General features: G+C 62.8%; 3 protein-coding genes and 1 non-coding gene across 4 annotated transcripts; 2 read left to right on the top strand and 2 right to left on the bottom strand.

The window, feature by feature from the left end:
* Positions 1-1,016: 1,016 nt before the first annotated feature.
* On the top strand, positions 1,017-7,877 carry GTF3C2 (general transcription factor IIIC subunit 2). Its single transcript, XM_048938039.1, has 19 exons — positions 1,017-1,176; positions 1,299-1,378; positions 1,460-1,989; positions 2,428-2,713; positions 3,103-3,197; positions 3,367-3,444; positions 3,563-3,661; positions 3,735-3,956; positions 4,055-4,166; positions 4,302-4,419; positions 5,289-5,320; positions 5,502-5,631; positions 5,726-5,870; positions 6,030-6,191; positions 6,316-6,403; positions 6,508-6,636; positions 6,834-6,965; positions 7,224-7,331; positions 7,423-7,877. The coding sequence occupies exons 1-19, from the start codon at positions 1,017-1,019 to the stop codon at positions 7,600-7,602; spliced, it is 2,886 nt and encodes a 961-aa protein (XP_048793996.1). The 3' UTR covers positions 7,603-7,877.
* LOC125690235 (U1 spliceosomal RNA) lies at positions 1,021-1,184 on the bottom strand. Its single transcript, XR_007375563.1, has one exon. It is a non-coding gene; the product is annotated as a U1 spliceosomal RNA (small nuclear RNA).
* Positions 7,878-8,020: 143 nt separating the features above from the next.
* SLC30A3 (solute carrier family 30 member 3) lies at positions 8,021-11,363 on the bottom strand. Its single transcript, XM_048937054.1, has 8 exons — positions 11,266-11,363; positions 10,425-10,615; positions 9,304-9,450; positions 9,082-9,235; positions 8,821-9,007; positions 8,635-8,740; positions 8,370-8,504; positions 8,021-8,289 (listed from the first exon to the last, which is right to left on the bottom strand). Exons 1-8 carry the CDS (start codon positions 11,325-11,327, stop codon positions 8,144-8,146), a joined length of 1,128 nt encoding a protein of 375 aa, XP_048793011.1. The 5' UTR covers positions 11,328-11,363; the 3' UTR covers positions 8,021-8,143.
* Positions 11,364-11,570: 207 nt separating this feature from the next.
* Positions 11,571-17,633, top strand: LOC125689635 (uridine-cytidine kinase-like 1). Its single transcript, XM_048937074.1, has 14 exons — positions 11,571-11,856; positions 12,196-12,302; positions 12,365-12,535; positions 12,747-12,818; positions 12,929-13,118; positions 13,198-13,259; positions 13,625-13,641; positions 14,096-14,194; positions 15,779-15,872; positions 15,968-16,030; positions 16,448-16,570; positions 16,646-16,753; positions 16,832-16,988; positions 17,063-17,633. The coding sequence occupies exons 1-14, from the start codon at positions 11,583-11,585 to the stop codon at positions 17,134-17,136; spliced, it is 1,611 nt and encodes a 536-aa protein (XP_048793031.1). The 5' UTR covers positions 11,571-11,582; the 3' UTR covers positions 17,137-17,633.
* Positions 17,634-17,826: the final 193 nt, after the last annotated feature.

The raw sequence follows: 17,826 nt of genomic DNA, 5'->3' as shown, positions 1-17,826 counted from the left end.
GAAGATACCTTTAAGCTCACGTAGTTCCAACCCCTGCTGTAGGCAGGGACACCTTACTCTAGCCCAGGTTGCACAGGCATCTGTGGGATGCAGGCTGCCCAGGATGCAGAGGCATCCGCAGCCTCACAGGGCAGCCTGTTCAGTGTCTCACCACCCTCACAGTGAAGAATTTCTTCCTGATATCCAGTCTGAATCTGCCCTCTTCCAGATTAAAGCCATTTTCCCTCGTCCTGTCGCTACCTGCCCTTACCAAAAGTCCCTCCCCAGCTTTCCCGTAGGCCCTTCAGGACTGGAAGGCTGCCACAAGGTCTCCTCAGAGCCTTCTCTCCTCCCCATCGCACAGCCCCAGCTCTCTCAGCCTGTTCCCGTAGGGGAGGCGCTCCAGCCCTCTGACCACCTTCGTGTTCCTCCTCTGCCCCTGCTCCAACGGCTCCACGTCCTTCTCGTGTTGGGGGCTCCAGCACCGGACGCAGCACTGCAGGTGAGGTCTCAGGAGAGCAGAGCAGAGGGGCGGAATCACCTTCCTCACCCTGCTGGTCACGCTTCTGTTGATGCCACCCAGGATACGGCCGGCCTTCCGGGCTGCGAGCACACGCCGCCAGCTCGTGTTGAGTCTTCCATCAACCGCCGGCCCCAAATCCTCCTCAGCGCTGCTCTCAAGCCGTTCTCCGCCCAGCCCGCATCTCTCCAGCCCGCCCAGGTCCCTCTGGACGGCGTCCCTTCCCTCTGGCAGCCGCACCGCTCCGCTTGGTCTCACCTGCAGACTCGCTGAGGGCGCACTCGGTCCCGCTGCCCGTGCCGCCTGCACAGACGTGACACAGCAGTGCTTCCAACCCCGACCCGCGAGGAACGCCTCTTGTCAGCAGGCGCTCCTGCTGTTCCGCGATCCTGCCAGGCGCAGCTGCACGCCAGCCCAACGCGCCTTCGCTCGGCAGCGTCCAAGCTGCGCTCTGCTCACAGCCACCACAGCAGTCTGCACGTCATCCTCTTTCACCCAGTCTGTCATTAAACCGAAGATGTCAGGGGAGAGCGCGAACGCAGTCCCCCACTACCACAAATTATGCAGTCGAGTTTCCCGCATTTGGGGAAATCGCAGGGGTCAGCACACCCGGAGTGCAGGGGATGAGCCTCGCCCTGGGAAAACCACCTGCCTGATCATGGTGTCTCCCCTGCCAGGTAAGTATGCTTTGTTCTCCCACCGCTCCGCTCCCCACGCCCCGCCACCAGCCCGCACCGCACGGCGACCCGCGCTTCAACGCACACCTCCGCCCCTCCCTGGCCCGCTCTCCGCATCACAGATTCCCGCACGCAGTCTCACGCTGAGGCTCTCACCGGGATCCACGTGGATTCTTTGTGTGTGGCGCTGCGCTCCCGGCATGCAATACGGTAGATTTGCATATCCCCGCCCCGTTTTTGCGCAGTTCCCGCCTCTATCTCTCTGTCTCCCAATGATTGTTAGAGACGTCCCGCCTCCTGTCACGTGACGGAACATCTCTATGTCGTGACGTCATCTCCGCGCGCCGCGCGCCGCCATGTTGCGGGCTCCGGGCCCGGCGTTGAGCACTGCTGTAGCCGACGGCGGAGGGGCGGCAGCCATGCGGGCGGCGCCGGCTTGAGCGCCTCGGGTGCGGCTCCGGGACTCCCCCGCATGGCGTCCAGCGCCGCCGGGGCCCGCGGGCCGCGCTGCCGCGAACGGAGCCGCCGGGGCCGCGGTCGCGGCGCTCCCCGGGAGCTGTCATCGCCCGCGGCTACGGGGGAGGCGGGAGTGAAACCCCGGCAACGGCCCGTCCGCAGCCCTAAGGCGCCGAGCGGCCCGCAGGGCCCGGGCCTGGAGGAGGCGGATGGGCGTGGGGAAGCCTCGCAGAGCCCCGAGGCCGAGGTGCTGCTGCGGCTGTCCCGGGGCCTGCCGGGTCCCGGCGGGCTGCGGGACGGCCGGGATGGTTCTGACACCTCACCTGGAGGGCGGCCCCGGCGGCGGGCGGCCAAAGTGTGAGCGGGGCCGGGGCTGTGGGGGGCGGGCGGGCGGCTTTGGGGTGCCGTTCATGGAAGGTTTCGTCCCGCTTCTGGGAAGTGTGTTGGGCTTCAGGAGCCGAGGGCTGTGGGGATCAGCTCTGGCTGAGCGGGTCAGTGGCTGGGGATAGATCTGTGTGGGCCCACAGAGATGTGGGTGGGCCCTGAGGTGTCCTTGGGATGGAGAGGGGGATGCTCTGAGTGATCCAGTGAACAGGTACAGAGTTGAAGCCACGCAGCCCCATGGGGCCCCTTGGTGCTGAGAGGGATGCTGAGCCTGTGGCTCCATTGTGGCTCCATTCGTACTTCTCGGTGGTTCCCACAGACTCTAGGGCTGGGCTGGGTGCCGCTGTGTTACACAGATGGGTGCTGCTGGTGCACCTCCACTTACTGCCACGTGCTGCCTCTCTGTCACAGGGCACTGCTGTACCTCCAGGAACTGGCAGAAGAGCTGACATCTGTGTGCCAGCCCCCAGCTCCCACCGAAGGCCCCCAGGAGCCCCAGCGTGTCCAGAGAAAGCGTCGGAGAAAGAAGGAGGAGGAGGATGCCAACAGTGATGATCCCACCCAGGACGCCGATTTTGTGCCCTCTAAGGACGTACTGCTGCAGGCAGAGGAGGAGGAGGAAAGTGATGCAGCACTCAGTGAGGAGTCCGAACTGGAGCCGCTCCGGGGGCACAGTGTGAGGACGTCATCAGGAGGGGTAAGGAGAAGAGCTTCTCCTCTACTGCTGCTTGCTTTGTGGGCTACAAGTGTCACAAAGTGTGCTGTCGCTGGCTGTGTGTTTGTGAATGTGTCCTTCTCTCACTCCAGCTCTTTTGGGCAGATGTGCCCTGAAACAGGATTCTGTAGGAGTAGTGTAGTGTACAGTGTGAGGGTGGGTGTGAGCTCCTGCAGAGGCAGCCAAGAGTGAGAGTTGGTGGGAAGAGAGTGAGTGTGCTCCTGGGCTGCTGCTGGAGCTGATGTCAGGCTTCTTAGCATAGTGACACAGTGCTGGGAGACTACAGGGAGATTCATCCAGGGATGTTTGGGCAGGTGGGGACAGTCCTTTGGCTGCCCTGTCCCCTGCCCTGACTTTGCTCTCATTCCCAGAGATCCAAGCCCCTGTGCCGTGGTGTTGCTCCCAATGGCTTCCACAATTCCATCATGGCCCCAGTGGAGAAATGCTCCAGCCTCACCTGCAGCCTGTGAGTGGGGGTGGGAGGGCCGTGGGGGCATCCTGTGAAGCACTGTAGGCATAGGTACAGCATGGGGGCATCCTCACATCTGGGCAGCCTCCCAGGGGCCACATGTGGGGCAGGACCCAGCTGCTGGGCCCAGCATAGACTGTGCTGATGTCCGTGGCATCCCCTGCAGGCGGGAGCAGGTGCACTCGCAGTGGGAATTCCCTGACTGGATCCCTTTGGCACGGAACTGGACGTGTCTCTCTGAAAGGTACTGTGGGCAGCAGTGGCAGGGGCTGGGTGTGGGGACACAATGCTGGGGGGCAGCTCTGGCATAGATCACCCCCTGTTAGGGGCAGGATGCACCTTTCACGCTCGTTCCTCCCCAGTGAAGCTGCCCCATACCTGCCGGTGGAGGAGAAGTCTCCACTTTTCTCCATCCAGCGGGAGGGCCTTGAAGATGGCGGTGCTTTATACAGGTTAAACAGGTCAGTAGGCAATCTTGGGGTCCTGCCACATGCAGCCCCTGTTGCCTGGTGCCCTGACCCTTCCTTGCCACAGATTCAGCTCCCTGCAGCCCCACGAGGAGCGCCGGGACGCAGCCTTCTTTGTGGGCGGCCCCATCTGGGCCATGGAGTGGTGCCCGACGCCAGAGGGTGCAGTGGCCGCGCAGTACGTGGCTCTGTACTGCCACAGAACCATGGAGGAAACTCACAGTGTGGTGGGGCTGCACCAGGGCCCCGCACTGCTGCAACTCTGGGGCCTGGGCACGCTGCAGGAGGGGTGAGTGGTGGAGAAGATGGGACAGCATGGGGCTGTTGTGTCCCAGTGGTGGGGCTGCTGCTCTCCAGCTCCAGCGTTTTTCATGGTTCCACCTACAGCTCTGCTGACAGAGCTGGACTGGCCTACGCCATCGCTGCTGATCATGGCTGTGTCTGGGACATGAAGTTCTGCCCCAGCGGCGCTTGGGAGCCTCCTAGCAGCTCCTCAAAGGTGGGTGTGCAGGCTGGCCTTGGGTTTTCCCTGCTTGTGTCTGCCAAAGCACTGCCTTCTCTGAGCAGAACGTGGTGATCCCGAGGCTCCTTTCAAAAACCAGGGGTAGGCTGAGAGCCTGTGCCTGTCCCACAGCACCCACAGATGAGCCGGCTTGGTCTCCTGGCTGCTGCTTTCTCAGATGGCAGCGTGGTGCTGTACGCCCTCCCGCACCCTGGCGCACTGCAGAGCTGCACGAGAACCCAGGTAAAAGGTAGGAAGAGCCACGCCGCCCTCATCCCTTTGTGCCCAGAGTTTTGGGAAGCCTGGAGCTGGAGCGTGGCTGCAGCCGCGTTGAAGCAGAGCTGCGTGTTCCTTGCTCCTGGCTGGCAGCTGCACGTTGTGGCTGGGATCGGAGCTCCGATCAGGTCTGGCGCTGCCCAATGGTCCTTGTAATGCTCCCATCTGCCGGCAGCCGCGTGAGATTGATGAGCTGCTCGTGGCCGCTCAGCCGCAGCTGACAGCCCCCATCCATCCGCTCGCCTCCGACAATGGGAAATGGGTTTCCCGTGTCTCCAGCCCCAATCCGTGCTCTGGTTCCGGATGGGTTGCGCTGCTGCCGCAGCCCCACGTGGGGTGGGTTGGATCCTTCCCCAGCCTGCAGCTCTCCCACGGAGCAGCCGGGTGCGGCCGTGCTGCGGCATCACGTCCCATCCTTGCGCGTCGCGTCGGATGCCGGCGTCGATTTGCTGCCGTGGGCTTGGTGCAGTGCGGGGCCTCGGTGCTCCCACCTCTATGACCCCGCAGTGATTGCGGTGCCGGGGATGATGCATGGCTCTCTGCATCTTCCCGCCTCCGCTGCGGTGCGCGGGGTGCTGACGTGCCTGGATTCCTGCTGAGCGCAGGGCATGGAGCTCATCGTCCCCCCCCGGCACTCGTGGTGCTGCTGGAGGGGCCGTGAGCTGGTGCTGGGGATCCTGCGGGCACCTCGGTGTGTGTGTGTGTGACATTGGGGTGCTGGAGAGCAGTGCTGGGCTGTGTGGGGACGTTGCTCTGAGCAGGATGGGCAGGGACATGGGAGCGCTGTGCCAAGCTCAAGGCTGCCAGAAGTTCCTGCCCTGACCTCCCTCTGCTCTCTTCCAGATGGGTCCCCCCACAAGCACATCATCTGCAAGGTCAGTGTCCCTGCTGCTGCCCTAATGTGCCTCCTGCCTGCTGCAGGCAGAGAGCTGGGGGGCACCAGGAAGCCTGCAGAGCTCGCTGCCCCCAGCACCGTGCTCCCACCCCTGCGTGTTTCCCACTCCCAAGATAGGCAGTGCTGGAATGCGGCCTTACCTGTGTCCTTTCTCCCTGCAGGTGCAGCATACCACCACACTGCAGGTGGGCTCCATCCAGGCAGGGAGCGCAACCGAATGTGGGCAGTGCTTCAGCCTCTCCTGGATGCCCTCCCGGCCCCACCAGCACCTGGCGGCGGGATTTTATGATGGTGAGTCCCCGCTTTCAGGGAGCAGCTCTTGCCCCTTGTGCTTCAACCTTTGGTGCTAGGGTGGCTCACCACAGCAGCACACCTCTGCCTGCAGGCACAGTGGCCATCTGGAACCTGCTGACCGCATCCCCACTGCAGCGCGTGTCCCACGCCGACGGCTCCCTCCAGCTGTACCCTTTTCAGTGCTTCCTGGCCCACGACCACGCCGTGCGCAGCATCGAGTGGTGCAAAGCCAACAGGTGAGAGCTGCTACTGGCTGGGGAATTGCTCCTGCTGCTGGGCTCAGGGCTAACAGTGCCTGAGACGCTGGATGGTTTTGGGGTGAGGGCCCTGTGGCGTGCAGCTGATGGCACAGCTCAGCCCTGGGGTCTCAGTGCCGCCTCTCTCCTGGTTCTCAGCAACTTCCTGGTCACGGTAGGGAACGACCGAAAGATCAAATTCTGGGATCTGCGGCGCCTCTACGAACCCATCAACAGCATCAAGCGTTTCCTCAGCACTGAGGTGGCCTGGCTGCTGCCCTACAACGGTGTCACCGTGGCCCAGGACAACTGCTATGCCTCGTGAGTGCTGGGGGCTCTCCAGAAGATGGGTGGGCTCCTGCACTCCAAGAGGCAACGCGCTGAGGGCAGGAAGGCTGGGACATAGCTGTGCTCTGAGCTCAGCCCTCACCCTTTTCTGTTGCAGTTATGGTCTCTGTGGGATCCACTACATCGACGCTGGGTACCTGGGCTACAAGGCGTATTTTGTGGCCCCTCGCAAGGGGACTGTGTGGGTAAGGGGCAGACACGGCTCCGTCCTGTGGAGCAATCCCACGGGTCGCTGGGGCATGGCACCATCACTGCTGGGAGCTGCTTCCCAGCTCCTCTGTTCCCACAGAGCATCTCAGGCTCGGACTGGCTGAACACGGTGGCTGCTGGGGACATCACAGGCGAGCTGGTGGCTGCGGTGCTGCCCGACCTGGCTGTCAACCCACTCAATGTCAAGCGCTCCTCGGACCGCAGATTTGTAAGGCACTAAGGGGCTGGGGGGCAGTTGCATCAATGGAAAAGTGCTGCTCTGTGTTCCCGTCTGGGCACTGCAATGAGACTTTGGGGCTGGGTTCCTCGCCCTGTCCTCTGCCCTTCGGCCTGAGGTGCCTCAGAGTTGGGCATAGTCCCTTCAGAAGGATATGGACCTGCCCCTCAGCCTCCTCTCTCCCCCAGCCGGTGTACAAAGCTGACCTGCTGCCCTGCAGCACTGCAGTGCCAGGGAGCAGTGAGCCAGTGCTGCCCAGGACCCGGCAATACAGCGAGATGGTGGCCGCAGCCTACGTGCGGTTCCGGGACACCGATCTGGTATGAAGGATGGGGGGGAGATGGGCCCTCCTAGCTGGGAACAGTGGGACTGGGGGTGATGGTGTGGCTCCCACCCCTTGCTCAATCTTAGAGCCGTGAGTATGGGGCAGAACAGACCTCTGAGGAGTGAGGTGTGGGATGGGGACGGTTCACCTCACCCAGCACCAGAATAGAGCCTGGGGGCTATGGCAGGGTGTGGGGGTGCCACCCCCTGCACCTCATAGTGTGCCTACTGCCTGCCTTCCCCCAACCCCACAGCGCAGCTTCAAGAACTTCCCCAGCCGTGAGCCCATGCGCCGGATGCACAAACAAGAGGGGAAAGCAGAGCTGAGCCTCGACCGCTTGCAGCTGGAAGCCCTACACAAGGTGAGGCAGCCCCCCCTCCCAACCCAGCTCCCTGTGCCACCTCCAGGGTGTGGGGCTCCCTTCCCACCCTTCTGACAACTCCTTCCTGCAGGTGCGCTTTAGCCCCAACCTGGAGGCGTGTGGCTGGCTGGTGTCAGGGGGACAGGCAGGCATCGTGCGCCTGCACTGCCTGGCGGGGCTGGCAGCTGCTGTGGACCCACAGCTGCTGCCGCAGAGCCGTGCCCGTTACAGCTCCCACCCTGGCATTCCTGTGAGCCCCCCCTCCGAGTAACCCCGGCCCCTCGCTGCGGCTGTGGGGGCTCCGTGCCCCCCTTGGTGCTCCTTCCCCAGGGATCCAGTGCTCCTGCTGTCCCCCTGGGGCCCAGAGGGCTCTGTGCTGTGCTCTGCGCTTTGTGCTGGTGCAGGGCGGGCAGTGGGACCGCTGCTGTGTCCCTGCCTTGGGCTGAGGCTGTGCGTGGGGCTGTGCTTGTGCTCCCCCTCTCCCCCCCCCCCCCGGTGCCGGGGGCTCTGGAATCGCTCACATTGAGCTGTGGTGGCAGCAGTGCAGTAAAGTGGTGCGTTTTGTAATGGTGGTGTCATTGGAGTTCCCCTATGCTGAGCCCTCGGCTGCTCTCCAACACCTTTATTGGGGCTGCAGCCCCGCACGACAGGACGAACACAGACAGACACAGACACTGACACACAAAGAGAGGAATGGGCCAAGCTCCAGCTCCCCGCTGCCCTGCTCCCTGCCCCACAGTGGGGGCAGCAGTGGGGGGAGGGTGCAGCTGTGGCCCCCAGGCGCTGCCACAGCCCCACAGCAGGTGGGGGGCTCATGCCAGAGGGCTGTGGCCATGTGGGCAGCCCCCTGCTGCCTCTAGGTACCGTTCCACCTGCACCGTGCACGCAGCGAAGCCAAACTTCTGCTGCAGCCGCCCCGTGGCATCCTGCAGCACTGTCTCAGGGTCAGCGGTGGCATCTGGGGGTGGTGGGCACTGTGACTCAGCCCCACGGGCCTTGGCTGTGCCATGGGGTGTGAGCAGCGTGTGGGGCACTTACCCACAGCCACGTGCACTGACACCAGGGGGTGGCTCGGCGTCAGCGCCCACACGTGTAGGTCATGGATGGCCCTCACCCCGCTGACTGCCAGCAGCTCCTCCGTCACTGCAGTCGCTGCCATTCCCCGTGGGGCTCCTGCGCCAAGGGGTCACCCACAGCCCCTTCCTCCATTTGGGGCTGGGGATGGAGACAGCTGCTCCCCATAGGGCTGGGAAGGACAGGGAAGGGCTGTAGGGTGGGGGCTGCAGCCCTCAAGTCCCCTCACCTTCCATGAGAACCCTGAAGACGTCCCTGAGGATGGTGACGGTGGAGCCCAGGACGAAGACAGAGAAGAAGAGGGTGCTGATGGGGTCTGCGATCTTGCACTGGGGCTGCAGGAGGAGGGGGGAGGAATGGCGTGAGGCTGCGGGGCTGCGGTGCCCCCCATGTAGGGCAGAGCCCAGCCCCACACCTTGAAGTAGATGATGGTGGCGGCCAGCAGGACGCCGACGCTCTGCAGCAGGTCCCCCACCACATGCACGAAGGCGGCACGGACGCTGGTGCTGCCGGGCAGGGGGGCACTGGGCAGGCAGCCCCCCTCCAGCTGCTCATAGCCCCCCACGCCGTGCCCGTGGCCCTGGTGCAGGACGTAGGCCATGCTGTGGGGAGGAGATCGCTCAGCACCGGGGCCGTGGGGCACATCTGGGGCTGGGGGTGGATGGAGGGGACGTACACCAGGTTGGCACCCACGGCACAGGCAGAGGTGGCCAGCATGGTGCGCGCCTCGATCTCGTAGTCAGCACTGAGGATGCGGGCGGCCGCCAGGTAGAGCAGCACCGCAGTCACCACCCAGATGGACAGCACGGAGGCCAGCGCGCCCAGCGTCTCTGTGGGGCAGGAGGGGGTCAGCGGGATCCCTCGCTGCAGGCAGCCCCAGGGCTGAGCCCCCCCTCACCCGAGCGGTGCCAGCCGAAGGTCATGGTGGCGGTGGGTGGGCGGGTGGACACCCAGAGCGAGAAGAGGCTGACGGCCATGCTGCCCACGTCTGTCAGCAGGTGGGCTGCGTCCGTCATGATGGCCAGGCTGTGCGCCAGGTACCCACCTGTGGGTGGCACCGGGCTCTGGCACAGCATTCCATCCCACTGTGTCCCATCTTGTCCCAGTCCAACTCCTCATCCCATTGTATCTCACCCCATTGCACCCCACTATGCCCTATTCCATTTCCATCCCATCTCAAGTCTCCATCCCGTCATATCCTATCTCATCTCATTATGTCCCATCTCACCATATCCCATCCCATTCCATCCCATCCCACCATGTCCCATTCCATTATGTCCCATCCCATCCTGACCCACTATCTTTCATCCTGCTCCATCCTAGCTCCCCATCCCATCATGTTCCATCTTGTCCCATCTCCCCACCCTACCATGTCCCATCCTGTCCCAATCCAACTCCCCATTCCACCACATCTCATCTCACCCCATCAAATCCTATTATGCTTCTTCCCATTCCCATTCCATCCCGAATCTCCATCTCATCATGTCTCATCCTGTTAAGTCCCACCATGTCCCATCCCGTCCCATCCCACCATGTCTCATCCTGTTATGTCCCATCCTATCCCATCCCACCATATCTCATCCCATCCCATCCTGTCCCATCCCATCCTGTCCCATCCCATTAAGTCCCACCATGTCCCATCCCACCATGTCCCACCTCATCTCATCATGTCCTATCCAACCATGTACCATCCCACTATGTTCCATCATGTCCCATCCCACCATGTCCCCTCCCATCCCACCATGTCCCATCCCATTGTGTCCCATCCTGTCCCATCCTACCATGCTCCACCTCATCCTGTCCCACCCTACCATGTCCCACCTCATCCCACCATATCCCATTCCACCATGTCCCATCCTATGTCACCATGTCCCACCTCATCCCATCATATCCCATCCTGTCCCATCATGTCCTTTCCCATTCTGTCTCATCCTATCACATCTCATCTCACCCCACTGTGTTCTATTCTTTACCATCCCAACTCCCCCTCCCCTCCCATCCCGTCCCCCCATCCCCTACCTATCACCTCCCCGACCATGAAGATGCAGCAGACGCTGCAGGCGATGCTCAGCTGCCTCTGTGCTTGGAGCCTCTCTGCGATGGGGCCGGGGGCGGCCGGGCTGCAAGGGCACAGCGGGACCCCCCCCGACTCCTGCGTGTCCTTCCTGGGGGGCAGCAGGGCTGGGGCATCCTGGTGGCCTGGGAACAGACTGAGGCGGGGGATGGTACCGCTGTGGGGGTGGAGAGTGGTACCAGCGTGGGGTAATGGATGAATGGTAGCGGTGCAGAGGGTGGCAGTGGGATGCTGGTGTCAGATGGATACCCTCGGGTGGAGGGACACGAGGGTGGCACAGAGATGGGGGTGATGATGGAATGGAAATGGCATGAGGGTGCTGTGAGGACTGCGGGTCCCGGGGGTGGGAGGGAGCAGGGTGTGATGGGGATATCGAGGTGGTGGGTGGTGGGGCTGGGGGTGCAGGTGTTGGTACGGAGGTGCCGGTGATGGAGTGCTGGGCTGGGGGTGAAAGTGATGGGGTGCCGATGCCAGTCATGCAGTGCCAAAGATGGGGTGCCGATGCTGGGGGTGCCGAAGCCGGTATGAGGATGCTGGTGTTGTGATGCCGGTGATGTAGTGCCGGTGCCGATGATGGGATGCCGATGCCAGTGATGCAGTGCTGGTGCTGGGGGGTTCCGATGCCGATGTGGGGATGCTTGTGATATGGTGCCGGTGCCGGTGATGGGGTGCCGATGCCAATGACGGGGTGCCGGTGATGTGTCGGTGCCGGTGATGTGGTGCCGGTGCTGGGGTTGTCCGTGCCAGTATGGGGATGCCGATGATGTGGTGCCGGCCCGGCGGTACCTGTGTCCCCGGACTCCCAGCAGCCGCGCACTCTCGGTGCCGGTCGCGGACGGGCGCTCCATGCCGGGCAGCACCGCGCGGCGCCGGGACCTCGAGGCCCCGCCCCTTCCTATGGCCCCGCCCTATCCCCGCCTCGTGGGCGTGGCCTGAGCCCGCCAACCTTGTCGTAGACTACACCCCTCGCGTGACCACGCCCACTCAGCCCGACGTATGGGGCGTGACCTACGAACGCGGCTGTGGGCGTGGCCTCGGGTGTGGGCGTGGTTTCGCAGATCGCCCCGCCCCTTCCCGCCAGGCCCCGCGGCCGCCGCGCGGTGATGGCGGCGTTGGGCACGGGGGAGCGGTGCGGGCAGTGGGGCGCGGCGGGGCCCGAGCGTGGCCCCGGCCCCGGTCCCGGCCCCGGTCCCGGTTCCCTGGGCTCGCTGCTTAGCCGCCTGCCGCTGGCCCCGCCGCGCCGCCGCACCGCCAGCCAAGGCCAGGGCCCGCCCGAGCCGCCGCTGCTGCGCACCAGCAAGCGGACCATCTACACGGCCGGGCGGCCGCCCTGGTACAGCGAGACCGGGGCGCCCGTGGGAGAGGCCTTCGTCATCGGTGCGGGGCGGGCGGGCGGGGCGGGGGTCTGGGGCCCGGATCGGGGGTGGGGGTGGGTCTTGGGGTTGGATGAGAGATGGGGATGAGATGCGAGGTCTGGGATCTGAAGCGGGGCTGTGGCTTGGCTCGGGCCTGGGATCTAGAGCCGGCCTGGGCTTGGTTCTGCATCAGGGATTTGAGGTTCAGATGAGGTTCTGGGGCTGGGCCAGGATTGGTACGTGGGATCAGGGCCTGCGGTTTCAGTCTCGATCTGGGCCTGGCTCTGGGCTGCATCCTGGGGCCGGGTGTGGGCTCGGGGGCCTCAGCCTGGGCCATGCTGATGATGCCTGCTCACCTCAGGGCTGTGTGGCGGCAGCGCCTCGGGTAAGACGACGGTGGCCACACGGATCATCGAAGCATTGGACGTGCCCTGGGTCGTGTTGTTGTCCATGGATTCCTTCTACAAGGTGAGAGCAGTGCGTTCTGGCATGGCACAGCACGGCATGGTGCTAAGCGGTGTCGTTCCCAGGTGCTGGACGAGGGGCAGCAGGCGCTGGCGGCCCGCAGCGATTACAACTTCGACCACCCGGATGCCTTCGACTTTGAGCTGCTTGTCAGCGTCCTACGCAAGCTGAAGAAGGGCAAGAGCGTGAAGGTGCCCGTGTACGACTTCACCACTCACAGCCGGCGCCGAGAATGGGTGGGTGCCCTGAGAATGCAGGGCTGGAAGTGGGCACAGGGGCAGGGCTTGTGGTTTTGTGGTGAGGGCTGAGATATGGAGTGAGATAAAGGCTCCTGATGGCTGCGTGCCATGGGCTGGGTGCTTCCTTAGCGTTTGGGCTAAGACACAGTGGGGGGGGAGGGTGCAGCAGTGGAGGGGCAGGGTGAATGCAGCACCTTTCTTCCCACAGAAAACCGTCTACGGGGCCAACGTCATAGTGTTTGAGGGCATCCTGGCATTTGCAAACAAGGAGCTGCTGAAGGTATTGCTGCGTGGGGTATTCTGAGGGAGGGGTCCTGCTGGCACAGCACAGCTGCCTTAGGGGGATCAGGGGGGCTGCAGAGGGGGTGCTCACCCCTCCCAGTGTTCCAGCTCCTGGACATGAAGGTGTTTGTGGACACGGACTCGGACATCCGGCTGGTGCGGCGGCTGCAGCGCGACATCATGGAGCGTGGGCGTGACATCGTGGGTGTCATCAAGCAGTACCACAAGTTTGTGAAGCCAGCCTTCGAGCAGTACATCGAGCCCAGCGTGCAGGTGGCAGACATCGTGGTGCCCCGGGGTGAGACGCGCCGCCTGCACCCGGCCCCACTGCTGCGGCGGGTGCACATCCTCACCCTGAATCTCTGCTCTGTGGGCAGGTGGGGAGAACTCTGTGGCGCTGGACCTTATTGTGCAGCACGTGCACAGCCAGCTGGAGAAGGTGAGGGGCTGGCGGAGGGCAGGTGAGGAGGGGGGTGCTCACTGCTCTGCACCTGTGGGTCTCAGCACTGCCCCTTTATGTGACTCAAGGCAGGCAAGGGCTGAGAAGCAGGGATGGAGCAGCACCCTGCTCGTGCTGTGGCCTCATTCTCCTGTTACACCCCTCGGTCCCAAGCAGCTCTTGCCATCCTGTTTGTCCCTGATGTCGCCAGTGCTCCAGTCTTGCTCACAGCAGGGTTTTCCCCTTCCCTGTTCAGCACCAGGAGAAGGGGTGGGAGCTGGGCCAGGGCTGCTGGCACAGTGACCAAATGTCCCTTCTTTTTTCTTTCCCCTTTTGCCACGCTGAATGTCTGCTCTCCCACCCAGCGCGAAATCACTGTCAGGTATGTTGGGGACCTGCTGGCTGGGCTACAGCCAGCTCTGGGTGGGGATGGCTGCCAGCCCTGCTGGCTGAAGCTCTTCTGAGTTGTCTGAGTGCATGTGCTGTTCCTCAGCCTCAGGGGTGGATGCTGTGCATGCAGCTCATTTGGGGTGCCTGCAGCTGTGCTGCATTTGTGGGACTGCCTACACGTGCTGCTGTTGTCCCTCTCTGGAGCAGAATTCCTGCCCTGAAGGTTGGAGGTTGATCTCATAGAAAGGAGCTGGAGGTTCCCCTGGTTTTTGGTAGATCACGTGGGCACCTGCAGCAGGGCATTCCTCACGCTGTGATGCAGTGTCCCAGGTCACAACCCAGCACGCCTTGCCCGTGCAGAGCTGCTTCCCCACTGCCCAGGTGCTGGCAGAAGTTGGCGTGTTATGTGTGCACTGCGTGGCTCTGACTGGTGCTCTCTGCTGCAGGGCAGCTCTGGCCTCAGCCCACCAGGGGCAGCCACTGCCGGCGACACTGAGCGTGCTGGAGAACACACCGCAGGTGCGGGGCATGCACACCATCATCAGGTGAGTCCCTTCCACAAGGACTGTTCTGTAGGGTGACCATACCAAAGGTGATGACACTTTGCCTGTCCCACCCCTTAATGCTTCCAGCAGGAACCAGGTGCTGCTCTGTAGCTTTGTCCTCACTCTGGTTTTCGTTCCTTGCCAATGCTCTGCTTTCTGTAGGTGGCAATAGCACGTTCATAAAGTTGAGACCTTGTCCTGTGAACCTGTGACATGTTGCTTTGCCCTCCTGTTCCCAGGACACAAGTGTCTGATAGACTTAATCTGCTCAGAGCTGGGCGCTGGCTCAGCTGCTCGGGAGGAGGGGATCAGCCCCGCTAATCTCCCTTCACCGGCAGCGCTGTGCATTGCAGCCTGGGCTGTGGGGAGGCGGACTTTGCCTCTTCCAGATGGTAAATAGAAAAACACCACATTTATGAGGGGCGTTGGCTTGGCCCATCAGCCACCCCCTCACATCCTACCAAAGCCCATGGGAAGGAAGCAAAAGTGAAGCAACGCGATTTTTAGGAACCTGGGCTGAGAAACTCTTCTGGTGAAAGGGTGCTGTGTTTGGGGGCGGCTCAGTGGCTTTGGCTCTGGTGCTCATAGATGATCAGCCTTTCTGATCTGCCTTCCTGCTCACTGGCTGCTGGCAGCCCTGTTGCACGGTGCTGGGGCTCCCCATGCCGCAGCCGTCTGTGAGCATTGTGAGCTGGCAGCAGTTGAGCAGCTCACTGCGTCACGGCAAATCCAGGCTTGGCATCTTGGGGAGAAGGAGATTCCAGGGCAATCCTCAGCTTTTGTGCAGAGGTGGGGAGCAGAAAGTAGCCCTGTGTGGACACAGCATGGTGTTTCCTTGCCATTGTTTGCACACTGGTCCCTGTGTACACATGGAAGGGCTCCAGGACATACGTTGGCAGTCAAGGCTTCAGGGCTTGGGTCAGCTCTGCCCTGAGCTCCTGGACTTTGTGCCTTGGCAGGATGCACTGCCCAGTTTGTGCTAAGGCTTGTTGGGCTTTCCTGGTCCTCGCAGAGCTCCTGGCTGCAAGGTACCCAGATCTGAGCACAGAAATACCCCTGAGATAGAAGCAATTGCTTTGCCCTTCTCCAGTGCTGCTGTTGGTGGGCTGTCTGTCATCTGCGCCGTGCGATGGTGAGAAGTGGGAGATGATGTCCCAAAATACAGAATAAAAATATCCAATATACTTCTGCCTCTCAGGGACCGTTGCCAACGCCACCACTTCCATCTGCTGACCAGCTGAGAGCTGTTAGGGCTCCTTTGTCTCCCTTGTGTTCTCAAGAAAGTAACGTGCTGTGGGGTGTTTACTTACTTTCTATCTCGCCTCCTTCAGCACTGCAGCGTTGGCGCAGTCTCGCCGCACCTCTCAGAATTTCATGGAAATCTCACAGATCTGTGCCTTCTCTCCCCCAGGCTGAGGGGTCTCAGGGCTCTCAGTCGTTCCCCATTGGGATGCTCCAATCCCCCACCACCTCTGTAGGCTTCCTCCCACGCTGTCAGATGTCCGCAGCCTCCAGCCTCAAGGGCTGCTCTGTGCTCACGTCCCTTGTTGGCCACATGGCTACTGAGCACCCAAACTCCCACAGGAACAAGGACACCACCAGGGACGAGTTCATCTTCTACTCCAAGCGCCTGATGCGGCTGCTGATTGAGCACGCGCTCTCCTTCCTCCCACTGAAGGTGTGGCCCTGACCCTCCATCCCTATTGCCCCAGAGGCAGTGGGGCCATGTGGAGATGGCTTTGCCCACACTCTCTTCATCTTTCCTTTCTGCAGTCAGTCACGGTGGAGACGCCGCAGGGGACGACCTATGAAGGGAAGAGGTTCCATAGACAGCGGGTGAGATGTACCAGTCCCCTTATGCACTGGGTACCAACTGGGACAGTGCAGTGGTCAACCATTGGGCACCTAGTAGTCAACTGTTGGCCAACCATTGGTCAGCTGTTCGTCAATCACTGATCAGCCATTGCTTGATCAACCACTGGTCAACTGTCAGTCAACTATTGAGCAACCATTGGTCAACTGTTGGTCAACCGCCGGTCAGCCATTGCTTTGTCAGCCATTGGTCAACTGTCAGTCAGCTGTTGGCCAACCATTGGTCAGCTGTAGGGTGGTCCCTTGCCCTGTGGGATAGTTGTGGGTCCCACCAGGTCCTGTGGGAGCAGCTGGGTTCAGAATGAGGGGGACAGAGACTCAGCAGGGATGCTGTGAATGCAGAGGATGTGGCCATAACGCAGGGCTCCTGTCCCATCCTAGATCACTGGCGTGTCCATCCTGAGAGCCGGGGAGACCATGGAGCAAGCACTGACCGCCGTCTGCAAGGACATCCGCCTGGGCAAGATTCTGATCCAGACCAACCACGACACGGGGGAGCCCGAGGTGAGCAGCACCTGCAGCCCCCAGCCTGAGCCCCCAGCACACCGCCTCGGTGCCTGACTGCCTGTCCTCCTCCAGCTGCACTACCTGCGCCTGCCCAAGGAGATCAGCGAGGACTACGTCATCCTCATGGACAGCACCGTGTCCACCGGCGCTGCTGCCATGATGGCCGTACGCGTGCTGCTGGTGAGGGGCCGGGCAGGGTGGGGGTCTCACAGCCCACCGGGGGGGTGCAGGCAGGGCTCTGATGGTGCCGTGCTGCAGGACCACGACGTGCCGGAGGAGCGCATCTTCCTGCTGTCGCTGCTGATGGCCGAGATGGGGGTGCACTCGGTGGCTTACGCTTTCCCCCGAGTCCGCATCATCACCACGGCCGTGGACAAGAGGATCAACGAGGAGTTCCACATCATCCCCGGCATCGGTGAGGGCGGGAGGGGGAGTGGGGGAGGTGCTCTTGTCGGTCACCCCGCTCACCTCTCTCCCTGTCTCCCGCAGGGAACTTTGGGGACAGGTACTTCGGCACCGACGCGCCGCCTGCCTGCACCGACAGCGAAGCCATGGACTGCTGAGCCCGCCGGCCCCGGGGGGGCACAGTGCCACCATTCCCCCCACCCACCCAGCGGGATCCCGGGTCGGGTCCTGCGTTGCTGGAATCTGTATTTATTTGTATTTATTCTGAGTAGCCGCCCCCTCGGCGCTGCTGCAGACCATCAGGGATGGGGGGGGATTTCTCCTTGCGCTCCGACACCCCCGCGTGGCACGTGGGGGGTGGGGAGGGGGAGGTTTGATATTCAAACACTCCTTTGCATTCCAGCCTCGTGGCGGTGAGGCCGTACTGGCCCCCCCCGAAGATTGCTTTTTGGGGGGAGGGGACCACGCTGGGGCAAGGGCTGCTCCTCGGGCCCCCCCATCCCTCCAGGGCTGGGCCGTGCCATGCTTCTTGCTCAGGTTCTTCGGGCCGGGGGCCATGGGGGCAGTGGGGCCCCCCCTCCGCTTTGCCGCCCGCTCCGTACTGTACGTGGCCGCCTTTCGTTTTGTACCGGAATAAAGGAGCAGCGCGGCCACCGCCGATGGCTCAGAGCGAGGAGAGGGGGGAAAAAGGAGGGGGGTGGCGGGGGGGGGGGGCACAGCGCTGCGGAGGTGTCCGGCGTGGGGACTGAGTGGGTGGTGTTAGGGGGTGTCTCCAATGGGGCGGGCACCAACTGGGGCCTGCTGCTTGTTTCTGGGGGCTGGGGGGATAAACCTGGGGGTTGGGGGCT

This window comes from Lagopus muta, chromosome 2 (genome assembly GCF_023343835.1).
Source record: "Lagopus muta isolate bLagMut1 chromosome 2, bLagMut1 primary, whole genome shotgun sequence".
NCBI lineage: Eukaryota > Metazoa > Chordata > Aves > Galliformes > Phasianidae > Lagopus > Lagopus muta.
Note: the sequence above shows the minus strand (reverse complement) of the source record. Positions and strands in the feature narration are given on the sequence as shown.

Coding starts and splice junctions, on each gene's coding strand:
- LOC125689635 (XM_048937074.1), top strand. CDS start 11,583: ATGGCGGCGTTGGGCACGGGGGAGCGGTGCGGGCAGTGGGGCGCGGCG. Junction 11,857..12,195: donor GGGAGAGGCCTTCGTCATCG/GTGCGGGGCGGG, acceptor TGCTCACCTCAG/GGCTGTGTGGCGGCAGCGCC. Junction 12,819..12,928: donor CAAACAAGGAGCTGCTGAAG/GTATTGCTGCGT, acceptor CCAGTGTTCCAG/CTCCTGGACATGAAGGTGTT.
- SLC30A3 (XM_048937054.1), bottom strand. CDS start 11,327: ATGGAGCGCCCGTCCGCGACCGGCACCGAGAGTGCGCGGCTGCTGGGA. Junction 9,451..10,424: donor CATGGTCGGGGAGGTGATAG/GTAGGGGATGGG, acceptor TGCCACCCACAG/GTGGGTACCTGGCGCACAGC. Junction 8,505..8,634: donor CTTCAGGGTTCTCATGGAAG/GTGAGGGGACTT, acceptor CCCTTGGCGCAG/GAGCCCCACGGGGAATGGCA.
- GTF3C2 (XM_048938039.1), top strand. CDS start 1,017: ATGTCAGGGGAGAGCGCGAACGCAGTCCCCCACTACCACAAATTATGC. Junction 5,632..5,725: donor GGCGGCGGGATTTTATGATG/GTGAGTCCCCGC, acceptor CTCTGCCTGCAG/GCACAGTGGCCATCTGGAAC. Junction 6,637..6,833: donor GCTCCTCGGACCGCAGATTT/GTAAGGCACTAA, acceptor TCTCTCCCCCAG/CCGGTGTACAAAGCTGACCT.